Below are 20221 nucleotides of genomic sequence, written 5' to 3'. Positions count from 1 at the left end.
CCCTGCTCAGTACTGTATACTGTCAGTAATGCCCTGACTCTGTGCAGCAGCCAGGAGCCCCCTGCTCAGTACTGTATACTGTCAGTAATGCCCTGACTCTGTGCAGCAGCCAGGAGCCCCCTGCTCAGTACTGTATACTGTCAGTAATGCCCTGACTCTGTGCAGCAGCCAGGAGCCCCCTGCTCAGTACTGTATACTGTCAGTAATGCCCTGACTCTGTGCTGCAGCCAGGAGCCCCCTGCTCAGTACTGTATAATGCCCTGACTCTGTGCAGCAGCCAGGAGCCCGCTGCTCAGTACTGTATACTGTCAGTAATGCCCTGACTCTGTGCAGCAGCCAGGAGCCCCCTGCTCAGTACTGTATACTGTCAGTAATGCCCTGACTCTGTGCAGCAGCCAGGAGCCCCCTGCTCAGTACTGTATACTGTCAGTAATGCCCTGACTCTGTGCAGCAGCCAGGAGCCCCCTGCTCAGTACTGTATACTACACACTAACTGTATACTACACACTTGCACGCCAACAATTACCCTATTTCGCGATGCACGCTGGGACGTGTAGTTCTCTCACCGCCAAGCTCCCCGTAGAGCGTGTGGATTCAGCAGGTCCCTATGAACTACAATTCCCAGGGTGCCCTGCGCGCGCTGGTCTTGTCCCCACAATGTGGCAGCTCTGAGCGGAGCTGGGTGGGATGCAATTTGTGGGTGGGTGATCAATCGCGATAGAGGCGTTAAGGGAAAAGGGCGGGGCAATCACCGGTACCCTGCAGTTATTGCTTCTCCATTATTGCATCATCTCGCTGCAAAGTTTCTCGTGTGTCCATAATGATTATTAATTAATCCCGCGCAATTTAAATATATTTATATATAGAAAATATTGCGGATACATTTAGTAATTTGTGTTGCAGATCTGTGTAGCTGCCTCCCATACAGCATACCAGCCTCTGAAGTGGGATCTGTGTAAGAAAAGGAGGGGGGGGGGAGTGTAACGGTATGCATCGGTTCCAGGTGTTAGCCCGGCGGGCAGGCTCGGGGTGCGGATCCGGGCTGCTTGGGGGGCGCGGATCCGGGCTGCTTGGGGGGCGCGGATCCGGGCTGCTTGGGGGGCGCGGATCCGGGCTGCTTGGGGGGCGCTCTCCTTTCAGCAGCGCAGCGGAGGCTCCTGCAGCTGCCCACGTGGGGACCGGGAAGCCCCGGGAGAAGGTCCTGACTCTGCAGTCCATGAACCCCCAGGTGAGGGCGGTGGAATATGCTGTCCGGGGACCCATCGTGCTGAGGGCTGGAGAGATAGAGAGGGAGCTGCAAAATGTGAGTCCGCAAGCCCACCCCATGCAAGGGGGTCCCATCACTGTCTTAAAACAGCCATGGTCACGAATGTGTTAATCCGCAAGCACTGTGACCACATTATATATATATATATATATATATATATATGTATATGTATGTATATATATATATATATATATATATGTATATATATATATATATATATGTAGAGGTATCAGTACCGTGTTAGCCGAGCTTCAATAATCATAAAATAAATAGATGATACCGTTCTGTGGCTAACGATGCTTTTATTTGTGCGAGCTTTCGAGATACACTGATCTCTTCTTCCGGCGATGTTACAATGAATGAAGCAAGCAAAGGGTATACTATAAACAGTGTCTCTTGGAAGGACCAGCACAGATAACATTCCAATAGACACTGTTTATAGTACAGGCATACCCCGGTTTAGGGACACTCACTTTAAGTACACTCGCGAGTAAGGACATATCGCCCGATAGGCAAACAGCAGCTCGCGCATGCGCCTGTCAGCACGTCCTGAACAGCAATACCGGCTCCCTACCTGTACCGAAGCTGTGCGCAAGCAGGGAGACTATAGAGCCTGTTACACATGTGTTATTTACATCAGTTATGCACGTATATGACGATTGCATTACAGTACATGCATCGATAAGTGGGGAAAAGGGAGTGCTTCACTTTAAGTACATTTTCGCTTTACATACATGCTCCGGTCCCGTTGCGCACGTTAATGCGGGGTATGCCTGTGTTACATAGTTACATACATGCTCCGGTCCCATTGCGTATGTTAATGCGGGGTATGCCTGTGTTACATACATTCTCCGGTCCCGTTGCGTATGTTAATGCGGGGTATGCCTGTGTTACATACATGCTCCGGTCCCGTTGCGTATGTTAATGCGGGGTATGCCTGTATAGCTTTTGCTTGCTTCATTCATTGTAACATCGCCGGAAGAAGAGATCAGTGTATCTCGAAAGCTCGCACAAATAAAAGCATTTTGTTAGCCACAGAACAGTATCGTCTATTTATTTTTTGATTATATATATATATATATATATATATATATATACATATATATATATATATATATACACCCACACGTGTATATGTATGTGCGTGTAATCTAAATATATATATATATATCACATTTTAAGTTATGGTGGGGGTGAAAAAGCCGACAAGCAACCTCCACCGTATGGCATATAGCAAATAAAAAGATCAGTTGTGAGCACATTTACATGTCTTAGACAGGTCTGCAAGCCTGCCTTTCACTATTATCCCCTAAAATATAGTGCTTCCACTGCAGCAAAGGGTTCTGAGAAATGACATGCAAATGAGTGTCACCTTTTGCCTGAAATCCATTTTTACATGGAACGCTAAGATAATCCTCGCTGTTGCCACAGCTTTTAAGCACAGCATGGGAATCGGATGCAGAGCCAGAGAAACCACACAGACATGTTTTTCGACCTTAATGGGTCTCATCAGTGTGTGGTTGGCTGTTAAAAAAAAAAAAATAAATATATATATATATATACAGTATATATATATATATATTCCAGCGTATGTATACAAATTGACTTGTGTACAGTCATTAACTGTGCTGTTCTTACACGAATTAACTGCTACCAAGCAATCGCATACAGTATGTGGATGCCTTGTTACCAACGACGTAAATAAATCCCTGAATTTGATGCTTCACAATGTACTCTGTCCAACCCACTATAGAAAGACATATTTTAAAACAACAATGATTCAAATAAATGGCTTCCAACAATGTCCAAAAAGTTATAAAACATGTTACAGTATATGTTAAATATAAATGATATATGCCCTTGTGGTTTTAGGTTCAAAGGTAGACTGCAGAACCCAGTCAGAAGAAATGTCAAAAGAGTTTTGTGAATGAAAATCTCTGTTCCACTTAAAGCTTCAGTTCAGTCTTTTTTTTTTTTTAATTAATTTTTTTACATCAATAGTTTCATGTGGGTAATCTCTAATTACCTAAAGAACTGCATAGCTGCCGGTCAATTCGTTCTCCATGTATTGATAGGTCGAAATTTGGTGACATAATTAGTGAAGGGATCTGTTTTTCTTCTGCTTGTCTGTCAGTGGAAGCTCATGAATATTCATGAGCACTCCTGCACTGACATGTGCTAGAGGGAGGGCAGGGCTGACAAAGGGGTGTGCCAGGGCTTGTGACAGGACATGAAGGGGCGGTGCCTTAGCAAATGGCTGTTAAAATAGAATACAAGAAAATTGGTCTTTCAAAGTTGTTTTTTAAAAACAGAAAATGCTAAATGTATTTTTTCTTACTACAGAACTGATTTATTAAAAAAAACACATGCAGGATATTGACTGAACTGCAGCTTTAAATCCTTGTTGGCTTTGGGCTGCATATGGTACCGATGTGTGCTGCTCCCATTCATCCAAGGCAAAGTATAAGGCCCGGGCCATAGAGGGGTGAGGAGAGCGGAGGTGCGCTAACGCTGAGGCTCGCCTGCTTCAGTCAGCGAGATTCCACGGACTTGCGTGCGCGAAGGGAGCCGGGGGGAGGTGGTTGGAGGCGGGGCAGTGACGTCGCTGGGCCAATCGCCCGTGACGCACTGACGTCAATGTTATGGCGCCGACGTCACGGCGCCGTGACGTTGACGCTGCTGTGCTGTGATTGGAGGTTTTCAGCCGACATCGCGCTGAAAAACAGCTTGGCGCTTGGCTGAAACCTCCAACTCGTCAGCACGCCTGCGGACGCTCGCGTGAGCCCCCTCTCAAGGCATTCTCATTGAGGATGCAGGGGCTCAGCGCGGAGCGTCCGCACGCCTCAGCACGGCCTGTCCGTCTATGGACTCGGCCTAAGGCCCCAGTCCTCATTGCTGCACGCGCGCCTGGTGTCCTGGCGCCACGTGCATGCCGCGGTCTGTAGGGGAGGGCACGGCCATGACGGGGCATTTCTGCCCTTGCATTGGTGCGCGCCGATAGCGGCACGGGAAGACAAGAATGTTGCGTCACAGCGCTTTGTGCGCCCCACACACACAGCCACTGGGGCCTGCCCCATAGAGGGATATGCTGTGGCGTGTGGCGTGTGGCGTGTGGCGTGCGCCGCAGTGGCTATTGGGGACCTGGCCTAAGCATAGCTTATACCTCCCATAGGGCCAATGCTTATCAGCAACTCACTGGCTGCCTGCAATCAAGGCAACAGCAGAGTACGTTTATTACAGATTGTCCAGTGCTGTCGCAATGTCCTTTCCAACCATCTCCAATGGTTGTCAGGTGGGCAAGCGATTTGTACCCAGAACGTGATGGTGATTTGCCGGAGCGGGAGTGGCACTCTGTGACCACTCTGGCAACCAAAGGGTTAAAATATTAGTGACTTTACAAATGAAAGACAAAAAGCAACCGTGCTACATCCAATATGACAAATGATATAGTAAAATACTTACCTGTTTATCTTTACATTAATGAGGGTTACTTAGTTAAACCAGTTTTTTTCAAACCAGGGTTCCTAGGGCACCCCTAACGGGTTCCCCGGGCACCCCTAACGGCTTCCCCGGGCACCCCTAACGGCTTCCCCGGGCACCCCTAACGGCTTCCCCGGGCACCCCTAACGGCTTCCCCGGGCACCCCTAACGGCTTCCCCGGGCACCCCTAACGGCTTCCCCGGGCACCCCTAACGGGTTCCCTGCAATTTTCTGGTCATTTGACAATTGTATCACATACAGAAGAATTTACAATGTATCTGATCAGAGAGCTGCTATTAGAGAGGGTTGGGGGTTCCTCGGAATTTCACTTGGGGTTCCTTAACCAAAAAAAGGTTGGAAACCACTGATTTAAACAGATCAGTATTTAACTATATAATTTGTCATATTGGATGCATCACTGTTTTTTTTTGTCTTTTGTTTCTGTATATACATGAGGTAACTCCCAATCCTCCTTTTGACACAAATATATATATACGGTGTAGTGGGTTTGGGTTCTGAGCTTGCAGGGTCCGTGTATGTTTGATTTTACAAATGGTCTAGAGCAGGGGGGTGCAAACTTTTTTTCCTGCGCCCCCCTGCTGGCGGTCCCCTCACCCCCGCTCCGGCGCCTGCTCTAGCTTCATAACGTCAAGTTGCCATGACCAAGTGACGCCGCTTTGCCATGGCGACGCATGTGAGAAGCTGCCGGAGCCAAGGTAAGTCACCTTTACAGAGACCCTGCAGCTCCCCCGGCACTTAATTTAAGTGCCTTTGGGAAGCGCGTGGGGCCTCTGTAAATGACGCCGCGGGTCATGTGATGTCATTTGCGTCATTTGTCGCAGCTCTAAGGTAGGGAGGGGGGGTGCGAGCAGGGAAGACGGGGGCGCAGCAGCAAAAGTTTGCACTCCCCTGTTCTTAATCCACTGTTCTGGGGCCACAGTATGTGACCATATCCCTGCAGATAAAACCACAACCTGACAGAGAATTGTGCACCAAGACTCAATGTCACCTGTGACAGGTACATGTGCCCAGAACAGACACAGCGACCATCTGAATCCGCAGATGAATTAGTAATCCGATCATTGGCAAGAACATGGCAATTTCTTGATGTGGCTGATGAAATAAAACATCAAGTTATAATATCCGGAACATCATCTCAACTACGCATACGTGCAATCCGAGAGGATGTAGATCTTTCTAGATGCCTGAAAATGTCAAGAAGCGTTGAAAACACACACACACACACACACACACACACACACACACACACACACACACACACACACACACACACACACACACACACACACACGCCTGTGTGCAAGACATAGAAAAGGGACATCAAACACAGCAAGTGTGCAACTGACTCCAAGAGCAAGCTGCCACCAGGGACCAATGTCCACAAACAAATCTACTGCACGCGTGTGCTACACATGTGGTCATGCATATCCGTGTGACGTGTTTGTGTAAGCAAACTGCACTTGGCATCCTAAGTAAACCAGTATGAAATTAACATCGAGCCACCGTCCACCATTTGAAGAGCCCTGATGTATGGTATTCTTCTATCCTCCAATATGTTGCCCCCCTGTACTGTAAATGCACAATATTGTGTATTATCGCATACAGTATGTAATGCAGTACTGCAGAAGTCCAAATGCTCTGTGTTTACCATCATGAAGTAAAATACCAATAGCGATATAATGTGTGCAAATAGCTTGCTTCCCTTGTGGATCTTACCCAATAATAGATCTTTTGAGCAAAATAGCAAAATACAGCTTCCATGTTTACGTTGGAGCTTGTATAGGCGCTTCTGGGCTCAGGTACACTTGGAAAACACTTGGTTTGATACTTCCCATTTTCCTGTTTTAAGTCATTTTGATGGCGAAAAAGCAGAAGTCCTATATCTGCTGAGACCTATCAAATTTATCAGGAGTGGTCAACTGTAGATTTCAAGGGCCACCAACAGGTCCGCTATTAGAGGTGATTCGGCCACCTGTGCTGAAGCAGGGATATTCTGAAAACCTGACCTGTTGGTGGCCCTTGATGACTGGAGTTGTCTACCCCTGATCTATACTGTCTTTTGGGGTTGGTGGAGGGGGGAATGAGCTCTGTTCGGAATATAGTAGAAGTCTCTGACTCTGAACGATTCCATTTCTCTATTCGTCTGATTGCAAACTATTATCATCGTGATGATACATGGTGGATGAGTATCAGATGGTGTATTTGTACATACCGGCGGTGCTCGGTTATCCGCCGGAATCCGTCCCGCAAACCACTGTTGGATTGCGGATCCAATGTTAATCCGCGGCGGTGAGCATCAGATACTCCGTTCCGACGTCTGATAATGCGTTCAGCGGAATTCATTATCTGGCGTCGGATAATCTGTTCGATGGATAACGGACTGGCGGATAGCGAAGACCACATGAATTTGTGTATATCCTTGCGTATACTTCGTGCATTTGGTTGTAATTTCACCTTTTTTTTTTCCTGGCAGTCGTAAACTTCCATTTTTGCAGTTTCTATCTTCTGTCTTTTTCTGACTACCCGCATTATCTCCGGAGCGCTGGGAACTCGGTTTACGTTTTAAAAATGTTTTTCCAAGGAAGCCAATTACACGAAGTTGTTTACATTTTTTGTTACCTGCTATGTGGGAGTTTATCAATGTCAAAATAATACATTGCATTTTTGTAAAAAAAAATTCCCCCTCCTCTTTAGGGTATCAAGAAACCCTTTGACGAGGTGATAAAGGCTAATATTGGCGATGCCCACGCCATGGGGCAACCTCCAATCACGTTTCTCCGACAGGTAACCAACTGCTTGGACTTGTCACATAGAAGCCTAGAGATTACCAACATAGACCTTTTTGTCCCATTTAGTCTTCTACATTGATATTACACAATCCAAGACTAGATGCCCCCTACCCCTGAATTCAATGATTGTCTTTGCACCCATTTTGCTGAAGGCTGCTCCGTGCTGTTACTGCTCTTTCAGTTTCATCTCTGGGGTTCCCCAGCTTTCCAGCAATGTAAAAAAGATATAAAATAAAGGCTGCTGGGCATTTAACTTTCAATGCATCATTAAATCATCCCTTGCAAAGCATTTACACATTGTACAGTGTGGATATAAAATATAGCTCGGAGTTGGCCAACTGTAGTCCTGAAAGGTTTTAAGGATATCCCTGCTTCAGCACAGGTTCCCTCAATCCGTGGCTCAGTCATTCTGTCAGGCATCCTTTAAAACCTGACCTGTTGGTGACGCTTGAAGACTGGAGTTGCCCTGCCCTGATATAGCAGTTTTGTACCTAATATGCCAGCAGTCCTGCCCACTGCCGCCCGCACCGGTAGTGAAGGGGCAGAGCTAGTGAAACGGGGACCTGTGCTGTACAACTCCTTGCAATTCATTGTCATGTCGGTGTTTTTAGGTGGTAGCTCTATGCACGTACCCAGACCTCCTGGATAATCCCAGTTTCCCCAGGGATGCTAAAATAAGGGCAAGACGAATCCTGCAGGCATGTGGTGGGCAGAGCCTGGGTGAGTAACATGCTATTACAGCTACGATGATCTTCGACAAAGCCACCTTGTCCTTATTCAGTGTATTGAGAAGCGGGATAAAGCACCATTCAAGGGGTCATATGCACTGACCTTGACCCCTTACAGACACACTTACCAGAACACCCTGCATATGTCTCTACGTTCTCCCCACTTACTACTTCGATTGTAAGCTCTTTGGGGCCGGGACATTTCCTATTGCTTTATGCCCCGTATGTGTTCTAATATTATGTCACGTGTATTGTAACCTGATGTGTACCTGGATGGCACTATATAAATAAAGACACACATACATCCTAGGGTTCAAATCCTGTCTGGGATACTTACCTTATATTGTCGTTGTAGAGGTAAGTCATTAACTACTTTGTTTGAGTACTGAGGAAAAGGCGATTAAATGTTCTTTTTGACATTTCAAAATAATACTTTGAGTAATTATTTGGTAACTCTGAGCCATCATTAAATAGGCACTTAATGAGTTTTTCATTAGAAAGATCAATAAATTCCAAGTCCGGAAATGCATTTAGTGAGTTTTTGCCATATATGCACTTACTGACTTTTACCTTCACAACGGCAATATATTGGACAAATCACGTTGGCCCTTATTCAATATATTAAGAAGTAAATGCAGTATTCACCATGTGTCTCACTAGGAGACGTGTGTGTGTGTGTGTGTGTGTGTGTACATACGTATATAGTGTGCCCATTAGCTTGTCATTTCCCAGAATCCCTTGCTGCAGTGGAAGCACTGTATGCTGGGTGATGATGGTGAAAGGCGGGCCTGTCTAAGACAGCAGAGGGGCTGATGGTGTAGTAACCGCTCTCACGTTGCTCGCTGTATATACACACGCTGGGGCTCCCTTCGAGAGACTTTAGAATATTTTGTTTGATTATTTGCTTATAATAGAGCAGCAGTCCATGCTGATCACCATTTTATTTAGCTAGTTTTAATTTGTTTAAAATATATTTTCTTGCTCTCTTTCCTGTACTGTTTCAAGTTAAAATGGAGCTGAGCCCAGAGCAGTCTAATGGTTACCATTGAAACAGCAGACGCTAGTGATGAAGAAAATCATGTTTTTTTTAACACTAGAAAAACATAAATATTAGAAAATTAAATAAAAGGAACAGCACATGCTAAGGGGGCAATATACTAATATACGAATTAAACTCGTATAAGCTTCTTAAAGCAGCAATCACCATTTTTTTTTATATATAAACCCTTTTTATTTTTGTATTATACCTGAAGCAGGGGACCCTCGTAGTTGATTTAAGGACCCCCCAGTTCCCAACATATTTGTAGGTTTTTGGGCCAGTTTCTGACAGCTGTCACCTCGCCTGACCCCGATGACTTTCGTTTCTCCCGTGTTACAAGATATCTCGAGAACCAAGAAAGAAATGACAAACGAAAAAAAACAAGCTTTAACCTGCTCACAAATCGCAGTCGTTTTGGCTTTTCTACACAAAGAACACGAGTTCAGTTAAATACACTTTGCTAACGATGTATAATCCTCGAGCAACTGCGCCCGTTTCACAAACCATTTCCGCCTCTTGTGAAAGTCACAGGGGGATTCTAAAATGAAAGCTGCGGTGTCACATGGGGCTGCGGTGTCACCCGGGGCTGCGGTGTCACCCGGGGCTGCGGTGTCACATGGGGCTGCGGTGTGACCCGGGGCTGCGGTGTCACATGGGGCTGCGGTGTCACATGGGGCTGCGGTGTCACATGGGGCTGCGGTGTCACATGGGGCTGCGGTGTCACATGGGGCTGCGATGTCACACGGGGCTGCGGTGTCACACGGGGCTGCGGTGTCACATCGGGCTGCGGTGTCACACGGGGCTGCGGTGTCACATGGGGCTGCGGTGTCACCCGGGGCTGCGGTGTGACCCGGGGCTGCGGTGTCACACGGGGCTGCGGTGTCACCCGGGGCTGCGGTGTCACCCGGGGCTGCGGTGTCACCCGGGGCTGCGGTGTCACATGGGGCTGCGATGTCACCCGGGGCTGCGGTGTCACCCGGGGCTGCGGTGTCACCCGGGGCTGCGATGTCACCCGGGGCTGCGATGTCACCCGGGGCTGCGGTGTCACACGGGGCTGCGGTGTCACCCGGGGCTGCGGTGTCACCCGGGGCTGCGGTGTCACATGGGGCTGCGGTGTCACCCGGGGCTGCGGTGTCACATGGGGCTGCGGTGTCACACGGGGCTGCGGTGTCACACGGGGCTGCGGTGTCACCCGGGGCTGCGGTGTCACATGGGGCTGCGGTGTCACCCGGGGCTGCGGTGTCACACGGGGCTGCGGTGTCACACGGGGCTGCGGTGTCACACGGGGCTGCGGTGTCACCCGGGGCTGCGGTGTCACCCGGGGCTGCGATGTCACCCGGGGCTGCGGTGTCACATGGGGCTGCGGTGTCACCCGGGGCTGCGATGTCACCCGGGGCTGCGATGTCACCCGGGGCTGCGGTGTCACATGGGGCTGCGGTGTCACATGGGGCTGCGGTGTCACCCGGGGCTGCGGTGTCACCCGGGGCTGCGGTGTCACATGGGGCTGCGGTGTGACCCGGGGCTGCGGTGTCACATGGGGCTGCGGTGTCACACGGGGCTGCGATGTCACACGGGGCTGCGGTGTCACACGGGGCTGCGGTGTCACACGGGGCTGCGGTGTCACACGGGGCTGCGGTGTCACCCGGGGCTGCGGTGTCACCCGGGGCTGCGGTGTCACCCGGGGCTGCGGTGTCACATGGGGCTGCGATGTCACCCGGGGCTGCGGTGTCACCCGGGGCTGCGATGTCACCCGGGGCTGCGGTGTCACCCGGGGCTGCGGTGTCACCCGGGGCTGCGGTGTCACCCGGGGCTGCGGTGTCACATGGGGCTGCGGTGTCACATGGGGCTGCGGTGTCACACGGGGCTGCGGTGTCACCCGGGGCTGCGGTGTCACCCGGGGCTGCGGTGTCACCCGGGGCTGCGGTGTCACCCGGGGCTGCGGTGTCACACGGGGCTGCGGTGTCACACGGGGCTGCGGTGTCACCCGGGGCTGCGATGTCACCCGGGGCTGCGATGTCACCCGGGGCTGCGATGTCACCCGGGGCTGCGGTGTCACATGGGGCTGCGGTGTCACATGGGGCTGCGGTGTCACATGGGGCTGCGGTGTCACCCGGGGCTGCGGTGTCACCCGGGGCTGCGGTGTCACCCGGGGCTGCGATGTCACCCGGGGCTGCGATGTCACCCGGGGCTGCGGTGTCACACGGGGCTGCGGTGTCACACGGGGCTGCGGTGTCACACGGGGCTGCGGTGTCACCCGGGGCTGCGGTGTCACACGGGTCTGCGGTGTCACACGGGGCTGCGGTGTCACACGGGGCTGCGGTGTCACACGGGGCTGCGGTGTCACACGGGGCTGCGGTGTCACACGGGGCTGCGGTGTCACACGGGGCTGCGGTGTCACCCGGGGCTGCGGTGTCACATGGGGCTGCGGTGTCACCCGGGGCTGCGGTGTCACATGGGGCTGCGGTGTCACATGGGGCTGCGATGTCACCCGGGGCTGCGGTGTCACACGGGGCTGCGGTGTGACCCGGGGCTGCGGTGTCACATGGGGCTGCGGTGTGACCCGGGGCTGCGGTGTCACATGGGGCTGCGGTGTCACATGGGGCTGCGGTGTGACATGGGGCTGCGGTGTGACCCGGGGCTGCGGTGTGACCCGGGGCTGCGGTGTCACATGGGGCTGCGGTGTCACATGGGGCTGCGGTGTCACATGGGGCTGCGGTGTGACCCGGGGCTGCGGTGTGACCCGGGGCTGCGGTGTGACCCGGGGCTGCGGTGTGACCCGGGGCTGCGGTGTCACATGGGGCTGCGATGTCACCCGGGGCTGCGGTGTCACACGGGGCTGCGGTGTCACACGGGGCTGCGGTGTGACCCGGGGCTGCGGTGTCACACGGGGCTGCGGTGTCACACGGGGCTGCGGTGTGACCCGGGGCTGCGGTGTGACCCGGGGCTGCGGTGTGACCCGGGGCTGCGGTGTCACATGGGGCTGCGGTGTGACCCGGGGCTGCGGTGTCACATGGGGCTGCGGTGTGACCCGGGGCTGCGGTGTGACCCGGGGCTGCGGTGTGACCCGGGGCTGCGGTGTGACCCGGGGCTGCGGTGTCACATGGGGCTGCGATGTCACCCGGGGCTGCGGTGTCACACGGGGCTGCGGTGTCACACGGGGCTGCGGTGTGACCCGGGGCTGCGGTGTCACACGGGGCTGCGGTGTCACACGGGGCTGCGGTGTGACCCGGGGCTGCGGTGTGACCCGGGGCTGCGGTGTGACCCGGGGCTGCGGTGTCACATGGGGCTGCGGTGTGACCCGGGGCTGCGGTGTGACCCGGGGCTGCGGTGTGACCCGGGGCTGCGGTGTGACCCGGGGCTGCGGTGTGACCCGGGGCTGCGGTGTGACCCGGGGCTGCGGTGTGACCCGGGGCTGCGGTGTGACCCGGGGCTGCGGTGTCACACGGGGCTGCGGTGTGACCCGGGGCTGCGGTGTGACCCGGGGCTGCGGTGTCACATGGGGCTGCGGTGTGACCCGGGGCTGCGGTGTGACCCGGGGCTGCGGTGTGACCCGGGGCTGCGGTGTGACCCGGGGCTGCGGTGTGACCCGGGGCTGCGGTTTGCCTAGTAAGGTGTGAGTGCTCCATGCTGTTACCTGCATGCAGTGTCTGTAGATGTGCTATACTGTACACCACACCATGTAAAACTGCTTGTTTACAGAACATTAAGGTGAGTGCTGTATGAAACCATTGTGTTGACATACGAAACACTAGCTTGTCTTTGAAAGAAACCACTGTTAGCCGCTGTTTAATGAGCCAGTCCAAGCAGAACTTACAGAATAATGTCATTTTTTTGCTTTGTTTTTTTTATTGCCTTTATGTTAACGCGAAGTGGGGGGCGGGAGATTGTCTGCGGGTTTAGAGGCCCCGCGTGCTTCCCGAAAAAACATGTTTAACACTGTATTAATAGACAGTGTTTCTCGACCTTTTTTTTTATTTTTTTCCCCCGCACAGGATTCCCTATTGAGATTATTCAATTGCCTGTTCATTTTTATGTATGTATATGTGTTCCATTTAAATTCCAAGTATATAAATAATAATAATAATAGCATGTTCATGTATAGCGCTGCTAGTTTTATGTAGCGCTTTACAGAGACATTTTGCAGGCACAGTCCCTGCCCCGTGGAGTTTACAATCTATGTTTTTGGTGCCTGAGGCACAGGGAGATAAAGTGACTTGCCCAAGGTCACAAGGAGCCGACACCGGGAATTGAACCAGGCTCCCCTGCCTCAAACTCTCAGTGCCAGTCAGTGTCTTTACTCACTGAGCCGCGCCTTCTCCATACGTATGAGTATAGTATCATTTCACACTTACATTGACAATAATATCATGACCACTGTAAATTTCATCGTAAAATGAATCTTATTTTAAATGTAATGCAAAATCTTTCATCCGCAATGTATGTACATATCATTTTTATTTATATAGCGCCATCCATGCACATAGCACGTTACAATACACGTGACATAATAATATAACAGATAATGTGAGTAAGCACTTCAGACATGAAAGTAACCTGCCTGAAGAGCTTACAATCTAAGTGGTAATTAGGGAGAACGTATAGAGACAGTAGGAGGGTGTTATAGTAAGTGCGTCTGCAGGGGCCACGGTCGGTGCATCCGAGGTGTATAGTATCATCCACAGAGCTACCCATACGCTTCGTTAAAGTGGTGTGTTTTTAAAGATGGCGAGAGAGGTCGCCAGTCGGACATTGAGGGGAAGGACATTCCAGAGGTGTGGGGCAGTTAATTCAGAAAACATAGCAACATTCAGGTTGATAAACTATAAGCGCACATAGTTTGTTTTTTCCATAGGGTGACACTCAGGCACCCTGCTTGAGAAACACTGCTCCAGGAAGAGAGATAAAGGCCCATATTTACTAAGCAGTCTTTTTGCCTTAGGACCACCCCCTGGCAATGAAAGGCACCTTCCAAGTCAGGCTGTAAGTTGGTTTCCAGCACCGAAAGGTATCGTCTGCCAGAAGACTGCTTAGAAAATATGGGCCAAAGTCTTCAATTAAAGCAGCGTTGCTTTAAAAACTGCCTCTTTATTGGAGGTACAACGCGCAATAAGGTCCTCTGCTGCTGCTGTGATACAGCAACAGACCCTCTGCTACAAAGAAAATAAATAATACACTAAGGTAATTTGCTATGAACACAAAATATATATGTTTTTAACTTAAGGGCATTTTCCCATATCCAAAATGGCCACTGAGCAGCCCCCGTAATAGGACATCATGGTTTGCAAGTTTGTTAATGTTAAACTGGCCTGTAGTATCACTAATTGCGTCTGTTCTCTATTTAGGATCCTACAGCGCCAGCCAAGGAGTCAGCTGTATCCGAGAAGACGTTGCCCAATACATTGAGAGGCGCGATGGGGGTGTCCCTGCAGACCCCGATAATATGTATTTAACCACAGGAGCTAGTGATGGCATCGCTGTAAGTCCTGTATAGTACCAGCAGGTCAGACAAGACGGGGCTATTCATTAAGGTGAAAATCTACGAAAAAATATCCTCCGAGGCGGAAAAGTCGGGGTGCACGGCAGAAACGGGCTAAGGCACAAAAGTACTAAAAAAAGCAAATGATTGAATTTGTGGCATATGCAGAGTAAACGGACAGAAATTCCTCTGATGCGTTTCGTGCTAAGCGCACTTACAGTGCGCTTAGTGCGAAACGCATCAGAGGAATTTCCGACCACTAGTGGTGTATATAATAATAATCTCCACGAGATCTTTCAATCAATCACATGTTGGAAACCGCACAGATATCTCTCCAAACATGTTTTCTTTGGGATCATTGTGCAGCTGCAGTGAAATTATCCTGCTGTGACTGATCCTTTTAATAAAACTATTTGGGCAGACGTGAGGGTCGTGTACAAAGCTAAAATGGGATGAATATAACGCAATTGCATGACATTTTGCTGACATTTTTCCGTTTGCCTAAGGCAGGGGGGCGCAGACTTTTTTCCCTTTGCCCCCCTGCCGGATGTTCTTCTCTCCGCGCGCCCCCTTCCATCCTCTTTACCTTGATTCCCGTCATTTGACGCCGGTTTTCATGGCGACGCGTCTCCAGATGCCGGCTGAATCAAGGTAAGTAGGTTTACAGAGGCCCTGCAGCTCCCCCGGCACTTAATTTAAGTGCCTTCGGGAAGCGTACGGGGCCTCTGTAAACCCCGCGTCCCCTGCCGTTAATCTCGTGCCCCCCCCGGGGGTCGCGCCCCCCACTTTTTGCACACAGCTTGCCTAAGGCATGGAGTCCTCGACTCCAGTCCTCGAGGGCCAGCAACAGGTCAGGTTTTCAGGATATCCCTGCTTCAGAACCAGAGACGGAACATGAAACACAGACAGAGCTCAGTGCACATCCAGTGAAACTTATACACGGTACAGTGCCTAAATATATATGTATAGATATCTGTAACAGGGGACTTATCCCTGTTCACAAAGGTGCCTCTAATCCAGCAGTGTGGTGGTTAACTGCTGGTAGCAAATTAACTAGCACCACCTGCCTGATTACAGGTAGTAGAAAAAGCCTGCCTTTGAGACAGGAAGTAACTCCACCCTAGCTCTGACTGAGAGCTGACCTCTGGAGAGACAGAGCAGAGGTTCTTGAGTCCCAGGAGAGACTGACCAAAAGAAACCCAGATCTCTGGAGCTGAGCGGTCTTGAGCTCTGCACAGCAGAGCTGAATTCAAGACACAGGGAAAACTACTGCACCTGAAGCTGAACCAGGAAGTGAGATTTTCCCTCCAAGAAACAGATAAGACTTTTATTCTTAAGAGATTGCTTATATCTGCTTATTTTCATGCTATATGTTTTGGGGCTGCGAGAACTGCTTGAAAAGGGAGATGTGAACTAATTGCATAGGATTTCACTAGAAATACTCCCAAGTGAATGGAAGCTGTGTCCCCCCCCCTGTGTTTGGATAATTTCCTGATGAAAAGGAACAGGCACAATAAAGCCTATTATAATTTCATATTATAAAGCCTCCTAATTGTGTACCTCTGTGAACGTCCGTCCACAATATCTATTAAATAAAATGGTCTTTTAGTTTAACATTTTGGCCAAAGTGTTGTAAGCCCCTGTGCCACTACACGGCAAACCACATCTCAAGGGTCCCTAACACTAATATAAATTCTTAATAACCTGTGCATTACCAGGAAGAATGATTTATAATAAATCTGTCAAAATTAGTTTCATAGTTCTAAGTCTGATTGAAGCTTTTATTAACCTGTACATTACCAGGAAAAGCACTCTGTATTAGATTTGTCACAATCATACTGCAAGCAAGCAAGTTCCCCTGAGTGGGAGATGCTATGGAGTGAGCTTTTAACCATTTAAATGTTGGAGGGGTGAGCTTCAATTAGGTAGGAGGTTGCTACCCTCCAATCAGCTAAGACCAGCTGAACAAGAATTGTAAAACGTACAAAAGCTCACTCCATAGCATCTCCCACTCTCAGGGAAACTTGCTTGCTTGCAGTGTGATTGTGACAAATCTATTACAGAGTGCTTTTCCTGGTAATGTACAGGTTAATAAAAGCTTCAATCAGACTTAGAACTATGCAACTAATTTTGACAGATTTATTATAAATCATTCTTCCTGGTAATGCACAGGTTATTAAGAATTAATATTAGTGTTAGGGACCCTTGAGATGTGGTCTGCCGTGTAGTGGCTCAGAGGCTTACAACACTTTGGCCAAAATGTTAAACTAAAAGACCATTTTATTTAATAGATATCTATACATATATATTTAGGCACTGTACCGTGTATAAGTTTCACTATATGTGCACTGAGCTCTGTGTTTCATGTTCTGTCTCTGGTTTTAAATATATATTGCCATGCTCAGCAGCACTCTTCTGTGACGCTTATAATATATGTTGTGGTTATTTTGGGGGTTCAATATGAGCTTGTAGGTGTCCTGTATGTATCCCTGCTTCAGCACAGGTGGCTCTTTGACTGAGCCGCTGATTGAGCCACTTGTGCTGAAGCAGGGATATCCTGAAAACCGACCTGTTGGTGACCTTCAGGATATCCCTGCTTCAGCACAGGTGGCTCTTTGACTGAGCCACTGATTGAGCCACCTGTGCTGAAGCAGGGATATCCTGAAAACCTGACCTGTTGGTGGCCCTTGAGGACTGGAGTTCGCCACTCCCATGCCTAAGTTTCCTAGTAATTCTTTATATTAGGTTTAGAGCTCTGTTTCCATCTGCATCAGCAGTTTCATAATTGTATGCAAATGACCAAAGGGGGTTTATCTTATTAATTTGCCTTTATTTTCTGAACATCTAATAAAAAGTCATGTCACATGACACCCCTCCCCCCTCTGCCTACCTCTTTCCTGTTACATGCAGGAGACAGACAATAAATCCTTCTATATTACAATTAGATTGTAAGTTCTTAGGAGCAGTGACTCCTTTTCCTAAATGTTCCTTTTATGTCTGAAGCGCTTCTTCACATTATGTTATTTGTATTATTTGTTATTTATATGATGGTCACGTGTATTACTGCTGTGAAGCGCTATGTACATTAATGGCGATATATAAAGACATATGCATACATACAATGAATCACATTTATGCCACAGTAGCGATTTAGCATGCAAACTCTAGATGCTGCTTCAGTTAAGAGTAGTGTCTCAACCTGGAGAGACTCAGAACTGCAGGGATGTACACGCAGAGATGTGGATAGTGGACAAAGATGGCGGAGGACACAGTGACATAGCGATTGGGGTGAGACCATGTGACATAGACGTAGGGACAAGGAGAAAGAAGACCGTTCAAATTCATCATAATCCTATTAATATCTTGCTAGCTAAAAAATCATTACCTTCTCAAATTGAATTTGTTGGAGAATTAGTGTAAAAGCTTCAGTCTGTAAACTGAGACCCAAAAGGGTGCGATTCACTCAGCTCAGGTGAGTTTTTGAGCTTGATCTCCAATTAATTGCTATTCAAGTCAATTGGCAGATAACGCGGGATCGAGCTTCAATACCTCACATCGAAGCCTAGTGAAACTCCGTCAGAGAGATGTCAATAAATGGTCTGTTACATAGTTATAGTTTCATCGTAGATGAGGTTGAAAAAAGCCATGCGTCCATCAAGTTCAACCTATGCTAAATTTAGACAACAGATACTTTATCCTATATCTGTACTTACAGTAAATTGATCCAGAAGAAGGCAAACAAAAAACCCCAGTGTCATATCCAATGATATCTCATAAAGGGAAAAATAAATTCCTTCCTAACTCCCAAGAATTGGCAATCGGATTACTCCCTGCATCAACATCCTTCCCATGTTTACTTGTTGTATCTCTACTCTTTACTCTTGTATCACTAAATACTCATGTTATACCCTGAATGTTGTTGCTGTATGCAGAGTATCCTGAAGATCCTTGTGTCGGGAGAGGGGAAATCACGGACAGGAGTCCTGATCCCGATCCCTCAGTATCCACTGTATTCTGCAGCCATCTCTGAGCTGGATGCCATCCAGGTCAATTACTATCTGGATGAGCAGAACTGTTGGGCCCTGGATGTGAATGAGCTGCGGAGGGCTTTAGACCAAGCCAGAGCATACTGCCACCCTAAGGTCCTGTGTATCATTAACCCTGGCAACCCAACAGGTCAGTGCGAGGCACCCGTTTGAAAACTTGAATCATTTCATACCTTATTCAGAGTGTGACGATACAAGAGCACTCCTAAACCAGGAGCACCTGGCACATGGGCATACAGACAACGTTAATTCTAGGGAGATTATGTAATGCAAGGGTTATGGCTCCCAGTGCATTAGTACACACAGGCAGCAGAAACTGCCCAAAGAGCTTACGGTCTAATTAGTAATGCAGAAGGATGTTGTACAATTCACCTGGCACAAAAGTGAATGCAAAGAGTACTGAATCTCAAATGGAAAAGCATTTGTAAACGGCAGGTTATACACATACAGTATAAACATAGGAGCAACGTGCAAGTAAATAGGAGAATCATTGTTCTTAAGAGTGTAATTATTTAAATGCAGGTTTTACAGACACAGTAAAGGGATAAGAACTTCATAACCATATCAACATTCCTTCCTTCCTAAATAACTCATATTATTTTACATGTGGGTCTGCTACTTTTTATGGAAACTGCATGTTTATTGTTGAACAACAATATATAATAATAATAATATTTATTTATTTCATATAGCACTTTTCTCCCAATGGGACTCAAAGCGCATCACAATTACAGTATAGCGCGGGGTACGCAGCACATAGGAATGTAGCAGACACAGTCCCTGCCCCGCAGAGCTTACAATCTATGATTTTGGTGTCTGAGGCACAGGGAGATAAAGTGACTGCCAAGGTCACAAGGAGCCGACACCGGGAATTGAACCAGGCTCCCCTGCTTCGCACTCTGTACAAAGTCAGCGTCCTTACTCACTGAGCCGATCCTTGACTGGTGGGTGCGTCTCGCATACCTGTCCTGGAACGATGGTTCGCACCCGCGTGGGATGCTCATCATTCATAGTAGTGATTTCTCGTGCAGGGCAGGTTCAGAGCAGACGTTGTATAGAAGACGTGATCCACTTCGCTTGGGAGGAGGGCCTTTTCCTGCTGGCAGATGAGGTAAAAATGATGGTTTTCTAGCTGGGCTGTAGTGGTTTGGTTCACCACGTTGATATAACGGTATTGATTTGGTGGGTGTCCGAGTAATTGAACCTCTGATTTTGTCTGGCAGGTCTACCAGGATAATGTGTACGCGGAGAACTGCCAATTTCATTCCTTCAAGAAAGTCCTGTATGAGATGGGACCAGAATACTTCAACAACGTTGAGCTTGCATCGTTCCACTCCACTTCCAAAGGATACATGGGCGAGTATGTCCCAAACTG

General features: G+C 48.9%; 1 protein-coding gene across 3 annotated transcripts in view; it reads left to right on the top strand.

The window, feature by feature from the left end:
• The first annotated feature begins 647 nt into the window (after positions 1-647).
• Positions 648-20221, top strand: part of GPT2 (glutamic--pyruvic transaminase 2) — a 24369-nt gene continuing 4795 nt past the window's right edge. Inside the window, exons 1-7 of one of the 3 annotated variants that reach the window (XM_075576277.1) lie at positions 648-1303; positions 7463-7552; positions 8169-8277; positions 14667-14800; positions 18733-18976; positions 19878-19957; positions 20070-20206. In XM_075576277.1, coding sequence (XP_075432392.1) covers positions 989-1303; positions 7463-7552; positions 8169-8277; positions 14667-14800; positions 18733-18976; positions 19878-19957; positions 20070-20206 — 1109 coding nt within the window. In that variant the 5' untranslated portion in view covers positions 648-988. The remainder of the gene's footprint in view (positions 1304-7462; positions 7553-8168; positions 8278-14666; positions 14801-18732; positions 18977-19877; positions 19958-20069; positions 20207-20221) is intronic. The other 2 variants (XM_075576279.1, XM_075576278.1) reach the window with 2 other exon arrangements.

Source organism: Ascaphus truei, chromosome 19 (genome assembly GCF_040206685.1).
Source record: "Ascaphus truei isolate aAscTru1 chromosome 19, aAscTru1.hap1, whole genome shotgun sequence".
Lineage (NCBI taxonomy): Eukaryota > Metazoa > Chordata > Amphibia > Anura > Ascaphidae > Ascaphus > Ascaphus truei.
This window is presented reverse-complemented; position numbering and strand designations above follow the sequence as displayed.